This window comes from Xiphophorus couchianus, chromosome 12 (assembly GCF_001444195.1).
Source record: "Xiphophorus couchianus chromosome 12, X_couchianus-1.0, whole genome shotgun sequence".
NCBI classification, from domain to species: domain Eukaryota; kingdom Metazoa; phylum Chordata; class Actinopteri; order Cyprinodontiformes; family Poeciliidae; genus Xiphophorus; species Xiphophorus couchianus.
This window is the reverse complement of record NC_040239.1, coordinates 8,492,751-8,506,487: the sequence shown is the minus strand read 5'-3', so window position 1 is coordinate 8,506,487 and position 13,737 is coordinate 8,492,751. Positions and strand designations below refer to the sequence as shown.

The window sequence follows — 13,737 nt, the reverse complement described above, 5'->3', positions numbered from 1 at the left end:
AGGAAATTAGGGTCAGCACATCAGGACATATGGTATGATTTTATTTTCCCAGCTTTGTGGGAATCCCTCTCTCTTTGATAATGAAGGTGTACCAGTGAACAAAATAAAATCCATAAAGACATGAATGAATCTGTTTCTGTGGAGGAACTTGACTGGTCTGCACAGTCCAGACCTCAACCCTCAACAGTCCTGAAGAACTTTGGGATGGATTAGAGTAGAGACTTGAAGCCAGGCTTTCTAGTCCAACATCAGTGCCTGACCTTACAAATACACTTCTGGAAGTATGATCAAACAGTCCCATAATTAGACTCCTAAACCTTGAGGAAATTTCAGAAACTGTCTTAGCTGCAAAGGTTGGGCTTCCAATAAATTAAACATATGAACTAAAGGAGCAGTGTCACTCAAGTGTGGGAATCAGATCAGCAAATACTTCTAATAATGTTTTAGTCAAGGATGTTTGAGGTTAGGTTGCTCTGGCGTAGTCAGTGCTTTGACAAAATCCTATTAAACAACTTGTTGGAGTTTTTTTCTAACCATATTAACTTGATTTTATCTCTCTCACACACACTATCCCCAGTGAGACCTTAGACAGGCTGTCATACGCTTTCTTAATTATGTCCAGTGAATAAAAGAATTCACAAGTGATTGCAGTCAAGTGTAAAAGCTGCATAAGAACAGATGCGGTGCGCGTCAGAGGTGGGAGTCATATGCCTGAACAGTTTCAAATATGTTTTTTAGTTTTATTTGATTAAAAATTGCTTTGCAAATCTTGTTTTGGCTTTGGTTTGATAACTTTTTTTCATTAGAATGTGATTTAAAATAAAAGAAAAAAACCAAGTAAAAATTCGAAAGATTTCCTTCTATTAATTTATTCTTTTTTTCAGATAGAAATGTACAATCAAAAGCCTGTTACTAAGCAACATTGAAATGCTCAGTTTTTAATCGCATGCAATGCCTTACAAAAATATTCATATCCTTAAAATATTTCAACATTGTCCTTGTATTTTAATTGGATGTCATGTGATAAACAGAAATGAAATGGCAAATACTTTTGAAGCAGATGGAGATTACTACAGGCTTTTAAATATTTTTTGCTTAAATTAAAAACTGAAGTGGCATGCTTTTACATTCAGCAAATAAAGGGGGACATAAACACTTTTTGCTGCTAATAGAGATAAACATTTCACTCAATCTTTTTTGCAAAAAAAAAAACAACAAAAAAAAACAACTTAGATTTGATACTTTTCTGTGCACAGTCTTGGATATTGGTTGGTACTTTAACTAACATACCCTAACTCAAATATGGTTTGATCTAAACTATTCCATTTTCAACTCTGTGTTTGGAGTGATTGTTCTGCTGGAAAGTGTACATCCACCTCACTCTCAAGTCTTTAGCAATATTAACATATTTTCCTTGGTTTCGAGTGGTGCCCATACTCTTTACACATTCAGAGTATAGTTTTTAAAGCACGTTGACTATTAATTAGCTGACTTCTTACGAGAATTGGATTTTATTTAGGTGAAAGTCAAGAGGGCTGGCTTTTTTGTTTAGTTGTTGACATAAACAGGGACAGTGTGACTAGATTATCTTAAGTACCACAATATGATGAACAAATAATGCATCTCAACTTTGTGGTTGTGGTAGGCTGAAATTTTTAATAGCAAAACTGCATGACTTCCTTCACCTATTTATGCATTGAAAAGTTATTCTTCTCTTGCTTTATTCATGAAATTCTTTTCGTTTTTTCCACCCTCGTCCTGAAACCTTGATTAGTAATTTGTTGGTAGATGGCACTCCAAACTGAATTATGCTTCTGCCACTCACATTCAGCCATCATAACTAACTGATGCATAATGGATCCGGCATATAAATCACACTGGTAAATGTGATTGATGTGGCTATGTTTTACAACAATGCTACAAAGTGCTTTACATGGACGGGCCAAAAATAATAGGATAAGCAAAAAAATAAATATACAAATAGCAGTAAAATTACAAACATGAATTTATAATGGGGTTTAAACCAGAACCAGAAATTATGGTTAATTAAAAGCAAATCACATAATGGCCTAGAAGCAAAGCTATTTTATGAGATGTATTAAATCCCCTTGAAAGAGCTGGCCTTTGTATCTGGATAGATATGGAGTGCCGAAGGTAGATAAACCTGGAAGACAAACGGAGCCTCGGAAGTTATTGTAGAAATCTTAATTTAGGCACCACACAGATCTGCAGAGCAGAGTTTCAGAACAAAACAGTTTCCTGGTTTCACCCGCGCCAAGGGAGTTCAGATAATAAATCTGAGAAAGATGAAATGCGCAAAATAATCATGTGTATCTTGAGATAATCTCGCTTCCTTAATTCCCGGTGTTTACCGGTGAACCAGGATGTTTACGACAAGTGAAGAGAAGGGATTGCCCAACACATGATCTCCTGTAAAGATAGGATTCAACAGTAGATCAACCCTGAGAAATTCTGACTCCTTAAGCAGAATGCTTTCTGTGAGGTATGAGGGGGATGGATGTAGGTGCAGTTTCTTGAAAAATGAAATAAAATCAACAGACTTTATTTTTATCCTTGACTGTAGCTTCCTTGCATCTGTGAAATTCCATCTGTCTGCCTATCCAAATGAAGATGTCGCATCTTCATTTGGATAGGCTTTATTCAGTGGGAGATATTATACATCTGAATCCTCAGTAAATCATCATGTGTTTGTCCATTCATCTATTCATCCATCTGTTTGTCCACCCATCCATTCATCCATCTATCCATCCATTTACCCACCAATCTGTTTTTCATCCATATATCTTTTTGTCTACCTATCTCTCCACCTGTCAATCTGATGCTTGGTCTGTCCATACTTCCATCAGTCCAGTGCTTTTTTTTTTAATCAGTCAGTTTAAAAGAAAAGAGAAAGGGGGAATAAAAAGCAGAATACCCATTTTAATTTGTACAGGGCCTTTATTGGGGTTTTTCTGGCTGAGACAGCATAAGCAGAATTGATCTACAAGAGACCATGACAGTTCATGTCTGCCATGTAAAATCCATCCATCCCTATATCTGAGAATTGCTACAGCAATGGATCCATGAGAGTTCCAGAAAAGATTTATAGTGCCTCCAATGAGTTTTTGGTTTTCCGCTGGGTCCTTCCCCACCCCTCAAAGGGACCTCCCTGAAAAAACTCCAAAAGACAACAAGAATGAAAACCTGCTGATGAGAAGCTGAACACTTCCTGGCTGGGTTCACCCTTAGAGATAAGGAGAGGGGCTGTCGACTGCTTGTATCTGGAGTCCTGTTCTTTCAGTCATTTGTCCATTTATCACAACCATAGGTCAAAACGTAGATTAACCAGTAAATCAAGAACTTTGCTTATCATCTCAACTCCTTCTTCACTGTGATAAATCAGAGCAGCACATACATCAATGCAGTTGAGGCCCCAATCCCTGCTTCACTATATCACTACTCATCAACAACATAGGGGATATTTCAAATTACGCCTCCTCAGGTACTGATTGACCCCATGCCTGTAGCATGGGTTGAGAGATATGACATTTGACTTCAAGGAATTGACTCTAATTCTTTCTGCTATAAAGAATTTCTGAGTGGATTGCAGAAATTCACAGCGGCAAAAACCAAAGATATTTATGCTTGTATCAAAAGTCAAGAAACCATTAACCCTTTGCTTCCTCTTGACCAGTGTCTGGCAGACTCTTTCAGTTTTCACTTGAGTGTTTCTTACGTAATACTTCATCTTCAGATTTTAGGGTAGAGCTGCAATGAAGCATAGAGGGAGGAATCATCTTAAAATGCCAGTGGACTTGATTTAGTTTAACCATCAAGAGAGTACAGGCCAGATGGTGAGTTTAGGAAGCCTGAAATCTCAGCACCTGGCAAAGTGTTTGTCATTGCATTAATCAAGAACATTTCCAGCTCCTTCCATATACATTATGTGGAGGTGAGAGAAATCTTATAATTCCTAGAAATAATTGCCTTAAGATGTCCCTACCCCCTTTGGATACAAGTACATTTAATAACTGGAGAATTGTTCTATGATTTCCTTTTTTTGGCTCAGATAAAATGACATTTACTGTTTTTGCGGGTGCTTACCAATACAATAATTTAGTTGGACAGATTTTATATTAATTATAAACCACTTCATTACTTTATTCACAGGATAGGACAAGACAACCTGTAAAGTGTCAGATAAAGTGCTTGGATACCCTCTGATAATTTATGAATACATTTATTTTATTACTGCTTTTTTGTCCTGTTGTTTCTATGCTGACACTAAATCTGATTGCCTCGATTTCTGTTTCTACCGCATGAGCTATTTTATATTGGCATATGCAACTTCCAATGCCTGAATAATTCTTCTGAATTTCCTTTAAATGCATGAGCATGTTATTGTATAACTGATGCTGCGAGGAGATAAACTGCCAACATCTTCATCTAGGTTCCTCCGGCAGAAAAACGTAGAGCGGTTTCACTTGATTTGTTAGTTTTAAAGTATATTCTTTCATGGCTGAGGGGAACAGAGGCCTAAGGTAATCATGAATAGTATGAGCTCACTGCCAAGAAGACAGCAGATGGTTGATGGTTGTATGGATGATTGGCATTTTCTTCTGTTTCTTCTCCCTGCAGTCTACGCTGAAAGGAGCAAATCTGACTGTGTTTGGCTGCCTTAATCACGGAATGCCTCTCTTCTTGAGAGAAAATTCATCGCTAAAATGTGACTCAGGTATGTTGGATTACCATGTGACAAAATTAATTTAGAATATTTTGGGTTCCTACCAGAGGTTGCATTAACCAAATATTTTCTATCTGTGACTGGATTTTTGAAACAGTGGAAAAATCTAAACACCATCTGTCAGATTACAATTCACCCTTCTGACCACCATGTTTAGACATGCAGACATTTAAATTGTACACACAGAGTAGATTGCAGAGGCAACTATCAAAATAGATTCTAGTAAGAGCATCTTAAGCACCAGTGGTTGACCAGCTGAACCACTGGTGCAGAAGGAGCACAAGCTGTGGGATTTCCACCTGCTGAAGTGAGTGCATGAAGGATCAGGAAACCCCTCGTGCAGAGTCTTGTCGATTTATGATCACTTCAATTGGAGAAATGTTCCCTGATTTAAAAACTTTGACTGGAGTGGAGTTTGTAAGTCCAGTCTTTAGTGTGGCAGCAGAACACTGAGTCAACATCCAGATCAATATTAAAAACCCCATCAAAGTCATCTGTCTGCAGCAAAAGTCCAGCATTTTATGAGAATAGCTTCTGTGACAAGCTGCCTTTAGACATTTGGTTTTACATAAGTAGGGGTGCAATTCAGTTTCAAAGTTGTGAGACTGTGCATTCATCTTTCATATCTTCAAATGATTCATCTGTCAATTTATACATTTATTATTTTTTCACCATTCTGAACATTTATTCATCCATCATCAAAGATCAACAACACTCAAATACCTGGAAATTTAAGCAAAAACATCTGATTTTTTTATTTAAATTGAAACAGCAAGTTATTTGTTTTAATTTTCTGTGTTTTTGTAACTGAACAAATTTATAAAGCTTTATTGGTGTTCTCTTTTTTCAATCAGAATCAGTTGCTGGATTTTTCCTCTCTGTCAACGTGTCCTCTAATATTACCAAACTGAGAATTCCCTACCCACAAACAGGAACCTGGTACCTCAGTCTGCGCTCCTTATGTGCCACTGAACACGGGTAAGATTACTATGGTGTCTCACAGTGAAATTTAATTCAGCTAATTCAGAAATTACATCTTTACAAATTTATGTGCATATTTGCTTTCTTGACACAAACATAATATAAGACATATAACGGCATTTTTATATTTATGGTCTAAAGGTTTTTGACAACTATTCCAGTTGAACTTAGCAAAAAGCAAGAATAACAGGCCTGAACTGCTCTGTATATATCAGAATCCCTCTGACAACACAGGAGCAAGGTATCTGTCATCTGTTCCAGCTCTCAGCAAGAAGGTGAATAAACACATTTCCCAAAATATCTAACTGGGCCTTTAAAGTGGGAAAAAAAAGTCTATAAAGTGTACTCTCAGGAGTATTTACCCAGAAAGAAAAAAAAAATAGATTTACAAGCAAAAATTCACTGAAATGAGCTGGTTGACTGTTGCTCATAAATTTTTGATGTTCTCATAATCAGTTCACAGCCTCAGTCCCAACGCCCCACAGCAACCTCGGTGAGACAATGTTTGCTCTGTTCTGCAGGAAGACAATCACAACACAGGATATAAAGTATTTTTATAGCAGATCTTCAAACAGTCGCTACTTTGTTTACCAATTTAATAATTAATTTAGCCCAGTGATTTGGGGAACATGCTTTTCTCCCATCCGTCATCTGGCAGCACAATTTGGCCTTTAGATGTATATGACATGGAAGAGCATTTCTGTCTTGTACATTAAGAATTGTATGGCAAGTATGATGATTCAGTCATATATAAATTTTGTATCATCTCTAAAATGTTAAAGGTGATCTGTGATTATTTTAATGCCATTACAGTACAAAAGGTGCAGACTGGATCTTTACCAGCAATATCACATCAGGCAGACCAAACTGTCAGCATGTTGTGCTTTCTGTAAAGGGCACAGCTCTTATCGTTTGTGGACTAGATTATATCTTGTGATATCAAATGTTCTCTCCAACTGTTTACTCTGCAGATGAATTCAATAAGTACACACATTTTTCCGCTGAAGGTTTATTTTAAGTGTGCGTGAGAGACATTGCGGAAAGAAGATGGAAAAAAAAATATGCTATAAAGTTATTCAGCAAAATAATTTTCCCATGTTTTTCATTATTGAGCAGATTGAGCAATTTTGCCAAATCTTTAACGATTCAAAACTCTGAAAGGAATTGAATTAAATATTAAGTTTTGTAGGTTCTCTTGGGAGTTCCAGTTGAATTTGCATTACAGATAACAGATGGTGTGGGACTTGTACTTATCTTCATTTGAGAGCCTAACTGAGGTTTGGAAATGGTGATGGCATTCACATAACGGTGTGATACATTTCACACGCTAAATTAGTCCAGGCTTGCTTCAGCTGAAAAGTGACAGTGTGTTTGGCTCGTACTCATAATGATTTTTATATGTTGAAAGCACAAATCAAAAAGGGATCAGTTAAAGCTGCTATGAACAGACAGGAACATACCTGTAAGCAGTTACTTGGCATTTGAAGAGTATCAGGAAATCACACACATGTTCTGGAGTACTTTTAAGAAAAAAAATTAATGACATGGATTTTATTTAGCCTTGCAAGATAACTGCTAATAAAATAAAGCACATACAAAATAAAAGACTCTTAATGGTACTTATTGAAAAAGATTTTAAAAAATCATTGTCAACTCAAATTTCAGTTCTATTTCTCCTTTGCCTGCTTGTGCTTTTTTTCTCAGGTTTGAAGCATGCACCAATGTAACGGCAGAGGTGTATATGCGTGCATACCTTACTCCATGCATCAATGACTGCGGGACATATGGACAGTGCAAGCTCCTGCGAACCAACAACTACCTTTATGCTGCATGTGAATGCAAAGCAGGTAACAATTTATGTGCAGGAGCCGCTGCAGAGCTCTGTGTATTTGTCACTTACTAGAACGACTCTTTTTTTTTTTTTTACTTGCTTTGATTTTGTTCCCACTATGAGCTAAATTCAGATGAAGTCATCTACTAATGTCTTTTTATGATTTGATATTAATGCCAGACTCAGTCAGCAGCTGAAAATAATTAATGCCTATCTTCAAGAATCCCTCATTGTTTATTATTTAGCAGTACATAAGAAGGAAATGCATGACCATTAATGATATTCAATTTTAGATAAAAGAAAAAGAAAGAGGTCATATCTGCTGCTAATAATTTCAGATTAATTGTAAAATATATGATGGAAAATGGAAAAGTCAGCCACATGGGATTGGGCAAGCCGTTTTCCAGAACTGAACTAACAATACGGCAATTAAATGGTAGGTACCACTGTCCAAGAAGCCTAGTATTAATCTCTTTCTATAAGCTGTTGATGAGACAATAAAACACTCTTAATTACAAACAGCTTTTCAATAAAAGATGAGCTTATGAAGCCAAACAAAGCCTGTCCTCAGAGGCTTTTTTTAAATCCTGCCTTTGATCTTGTTTTATCCGAGCCCGTTTCTCTTCCATTGAATCCATTGTCATACTTCATGTGTGCCTCTACTTCCTGGCGGAACTACAGCAATCAACACTTGCCCTTGGCCTGTCTTAACTCAGCAAAACCTCAATAATACAGTGCCTTGTAAAAGTGTTATACACCTTGAACTTTTTCATGTTGCACCTTAGAACTGGGCAAAATGGACAGAATAATTATCACAATATTTTTTTGTGAACTGAATTTCAAAACAGTAACCAATGTCAAATCAAGTCAAGTTTATTTGTAAAGCACATTTGAGCTAGAAGGTAATTAAAAGTGCTTTGCATTATTAAAACATCACACAGTCACCAATGGTGAAACAAGCAATAAACATTACATTTTGTCAAATGCCATAATCAAAACCAATAAATAAACATCAAGTATGTTGATCAATGTTCCATTTAGCATTAATCAAAGGCAACTCTAAACAAATGTGTTTTTAGCCTTGATTCAAAGGAACTCGATGTTTCAGCTGTTTTGTAGTTTTCTGGAAGTTTGTTCCAGATTTGTGGAGCATCGAAACTGAGTTCTGGGGATGCAGAGCTGACCAGAACTAGAAGACCTGAGTGGTCTAGAAGGTTGTTACATAAACAATAAGTCTGTAATGGATTTTGGTGCTAAGCTGTTCAGTAATTATTAAACAATCAAAAGTATTTTAAAGTCTGTTCTCTTAGCTAAAGGGACTGGTGTAAGGACTTTACAGCTGGGATGATGAACTCTGGTTTTAGTGAGAACACAAGCAGCAGCATGGTGGAAGTTATAAAACTGCACTCCAAGCTTGGTTCTTATATCACAAAGCACTGTTCAATCCATCATGTGGAAATAAAAAGACCATGAAATGTGACTGAAATGTAGACAAAGGGAACTTGCATATAAATTCACAGCATAGTCTTACAATTTTGTATTTGCAAAAACAAACTTGAAAATCATGTATCAGTTTCTAAATCCAGCCAGTTGGTTTATCTCGGTAACATCGAACTCTGTGACTGTAATGTGACAATGTGAAAGAGTTTGCGGAATGTGAATGTTTTTGCTAGCCATAGCATTGGTCAATACTGTGTACATTCAGAGCTTAGTTTGTGATAATTTGACCCAAAAACCATAAGTACTCTCAATCATTATGTCTTGGCCTGAAATCAGCCAGAAAAACAACCAAACAAAGATAATTTTCCGAACTGTCTTATTCATTTGGCCCCTTGATGATTATGTATTGTAACAAAGCAGAGATAGTTGAGAATAGGAGATCGTTCACTCCAGGAGGCTCTATTGTTCAAGATAAACAACTTCACACAACTCTGATGTTCCTGAAAAAGAGCTGCTGCTGATGAGACTCTTATCAAGTCATACATTTTTCATACACTTTATGAAATGCACAAAATTCAAAGGAAAAGATTTTGAACGGTCTGTTTCATCTCTCATTCAAATTTCTTCCATCTTACATCCACAAAAAATATTTAACAAGACTTTCCCAAAGTTAATGTAGAGTTTAACAAAACTTATCGACACAGAAGCTCCTTTAGATCTCTCCTTTCTTGCGTCAGGCTACAGCTCTGACAGTGTGTTTGTCTAATAGGCTGGAATGGTTGGGGCTGCACCGACAACTCCGAAGCCTATTCTTACAGCTTCCAGCTCCTCTCCACCCTCCTGCTCTGTCTCAGCAACCTGATGTTCGTCCCGCCTGTGGCCATCGCCATTCGAAGCCACTACCTGCTGGAGGCTTCAGTCTACATCTTCACCATGTTTTTCTCCACTGTGAGTCACTTCTAAATGATTCAACTGATGACTGAAAGTGCAGTTGAAGCCATATGCAATAAATATAAAGAAACATATCATATTTTTTTCTGTGCTTGTTGTATGACATAAAATCCAACCAATCTTTTACTGATTTTAGGTTAGTGAGCATTACCAACATTATTTATATTTGTTAAACATGAAAATATTGAGAAGGATTTTTATTTTGTTTTAACATTTTTTTTTTCCATATGACTTCTTTTGATTCAGAAGTCGCATGCTTTAAAATGCTCTCACAATTTTTTCTTCCCTCTGCAATGTTGTGAAAAGATCAAAACAAATCAAGCAAGTTATCAGAAAGAGAATTGTGGACCTCCACTAATCTGGTTCATCTTTGGGAACAATTTCAAGATGCCTGAAGGTGGCACACTGAATTTTTCAATCAATTTTATGCAGGCATAATCAGCATGACAGTATCCAGCCATCATACTGTTAAAGAAGGAAATGCATTCTGTAGTGTAAAGATAGATGTGGAGCAAATGCATCAGCTACATAGAAAAAGCAGAAGATCTTGTGAAGATCTTGACTAAAGCTAAGAAGTGATTATTATCTACAGTGAAGTGTGTCCTGTACCCATGACGACTGAAAGCCCTCTCAGAGAGGAAGAAGCCATTACTCCAAAAGTAATTTAAAAAGCCTATATACCATTTGTAAATCCACACAGGGACAAATGTACACCTTTTTGACCCCCCCCCCCACACCCCCTCAAAAAATAAAAACATATCCTGTAGTTTGATGAAACTAAAACTGAAGTGTTTGATCATATTGCCTAAGGAGAAAAATGCTGAGAACATCACCTGTACTGTGAAGTATGGGTGGCAGCATCATAGTGTGTTGGTGTTTTGCTTCAGGAGGGACTGGTGCACTTCTCACAACAGATGGAAAGAACATTATGTGAGCATTTTAGAATAGAATAGAATTCAACTTTATTGTCATTGCACTGTCACAAGTACAAGCAACGAGATGTAGTTTGCATCTATCCAGAAGTGCTCTACGAGATATAAATATTTATTTACGGATGTACAAGAGGCAACATCTTAAGACGTCAGCCAGGAAGTTGAAGCTGGGGTAAAAATTAGTCTTGCAAATGGAAAATAAGACTAAATATACCACATAATTTGTTATAAAGTAGCCTTGACACAAAATGATTAATGTTTTTCAGTGACCCTCCCACAACCCTGATGTCAGTCCTATAGAAAAATTGAAGGGAGAGCTAAAAAAAAGTTTGTGTGAGTAATGTATTCTTCAAACTGAACTCCGTTTACTCCTGTCTGGAAGGATGAGTCATTCAAAAGGTTTAACCCAAGGCATACAATTTAAAAGCCTAGTCTAATATTCTTAATTGACCTAAAACATTAAACATTTAGTCTAATTTAAAGTCAGACAGTAAAAAAATGGGTATGTGTTTTCACTTCAAACATTTGGTTTGAGGTCTGTGTTTTTGCATCTCTCTGAAACTCTGAAACTTTATTGCTGATTCATATTCAGACACTTTTAGAGAAGACATACAAAACAAAATAATTTAGTGCTGTTCTGAAGATTAAAATCATCATCATAGAATGTGTTCTTTGTATTTGGATGCATATAAACATAAGTGATGCATGCAGGTAATTTCACACAGTTCCTAACAATGGACTCATGCTGTTCTACTGATTGACACCTAATGATAGTCTGGCACAAAAGCAGTGCTGATGACTACATTATGAAAGCGCTTACAGTGGCAAACTGAAAATGAATTACAGTCAAAAAGAGGGTTGTTTGAAAATCAGGACCAATTATATATATGTGATAAATGTTACAAACAGGAAAGCATCCAGAACAGGAAATGTGTTTCAGAAATTAGGTTCAGTGGGCAAAACAAATTACACAACATAGAATTTTATTATTTGCAAATCACTTAATAATGCAATACAGTTTATGCTCACATGTTGCATATCCAGAAGTAGATTTACTTCCAAGTCTTTCTTGCAATTATTAAAATGGTCTTTCTTCCTCTGCTACTTTTTTGAATCAATATCCTTCAAACTTTGTCCAGCTAAATTCATTTAAGCTCAAAGGATTTCTTTATAATATCCAAAAGATATGGTAGAATTTATGGCCAGGCTTACACGCCTTGAAGTTCACACATGACTTTCTCTTTCATGTTCCTATTGAGCAGCAGAGCTGAATATGTAGGTTGCACCCATAAAAAATACAAAATCTCCTATGTCAATGTAAAACTGCTCATTCTGCTGTTGACTCTTGTCTTGGGGTCCTGCTACTACAGGTGCTGACAGTCAGGTACCTGATCAGAGCCTGGATAACAGTTCCTGTGAGCATGGACCCTGTTAAAAGACATGAGTTGTCATTTGCTGCAAGCATGCCAGGTTTGACTGATCTTGACAAGACCCCTGCCAGAGCCAGCACAAAGCCAATGTGATTCCTGCCGCTTAGGACCCCAAACGTTCAGAGGCCTCCCATAAATGCTTGAAATTCAACATGAACCATAGATCTGAAATTTTCAATTTGTTCAGTAAGAAAATTATTAAATTTGATTTCATAATTTCAGCATAGATAACAATCTGCCTAGTCACAATCTGAAAGCTTAACCTTTTCTTTGTGTTGAAGCTTAGTTTGTTCACTAATACATATCAACAGCAAATAATAGCCAATCATCATGATTGCTTTTAGACTTAGCCAGTTAAATGACTGAGTCTCTCAGATTCTACCAAATCTGTCGAAACACTGTTAGTGGTGGTGATGCTGTCAATAGGAAGATCGGCCCCTCATCACATTCTCCTTAAGGCTTCATACAACCCCTTTGCTGTAGGCCAACCTTAAGCGAGTGTTGCAGTATTATTTTAAGCACGAGTTTCAAATGGCGAGGAAGATCAGTGACAACCAGCAGCCCAAACAAACAACACCACATGAAGACCAATTCCTCAACCTGTCAGCACTCAGGAACGATACGCAGTCTTCTACAGATTACAGTTTACTGGGTGTCTGACAGCTCTCTACCCTTAGAATCCAAAACACACAGTGCATTCCCAGTCTCTGAGGACTGCTAGGAGGTCTGCCATGACTACCCTTTGCCGTCTGCCAACACCAATGCAATCAGGCTACAACTGGAACTTGATCAGTATCATTTATAAACTTACAAATGCACTTCCTTTAAAATGTTGCACAATTTAAGTGAAAGAGGGGGCTTTCCATAGTTATGAGATTGAATTACTTTTTTTTTGAAAAAAAAACAACATAATTTCTAACTGTGACATGTGGACGATACAAGCAGATGAGTCCTTCACAGGCTAGTAGAGTGGCCATTCAGAGTATATAGTACGAAGCTGAAAGAACATTGGCCCTGTAGTCTTTGTTTGCACAGTAAATTAATACCGTTGAGCACAAAATTATTTATACCTCTGTCAGATTTAAATCTAAAAATATTTTTATTCACCCAAGAAGTTTGTTTCTGATAGGAAATAAGACGGGCATCTCTAAAATGGTAACAAAACAGTATGAAAGAACATATGCAAAAAATAAGTGAAAATATAATAGTTTTCAGTGAACCTGCAAATAAAAATGTTAACAGTGTGCCTATGATTTACTTTCAACTGACCTCAATGTGGTGCTCATAAAGAAAATCCAATGCAATCAATCAGCTTTGAAAGTCAATTCATAAGTAAATAGTCATAACACCTGTATAAACAAATGAAGTATAAATGATGCTTTTCTGTGAAGGCTTCAAGTTTGCTAGGGAACATGTTCGTGAACAAAC

General features: G+C 36.7%; 1 protein-coding gene across 1 annotated transcript in view; it reads left to right on the top strand.

Annotated features, from left to right (window-relative positions):
* tmem8b (transmembrane protein 8B) overlaps positions 1-13,737 on the top strand; it is a 50,269-nt gene that overhangs the window by 21,278 nt on the left and 15,254 nt on the right. The window contains exons 7-10 of the mRNA XM_028034549.1: positions 4,639-4,735; positions 5,599-5,722; positions 7,430-7,572; positions 9,766-9,944. Of these exons, the coding sequence (XP_027890350.1) occupies positions 4,639-4,735; positions 5,599-5,722; positions 7,430-7,572; positions 9,766-9,944 (543 nt within the window). The remainder of the gene's footprint in view (positions 1-4,638; positions 4,736-5,598; positions 5,723-7,429; positions 7,573-9,765; positions 9,945-13,737) is intronic.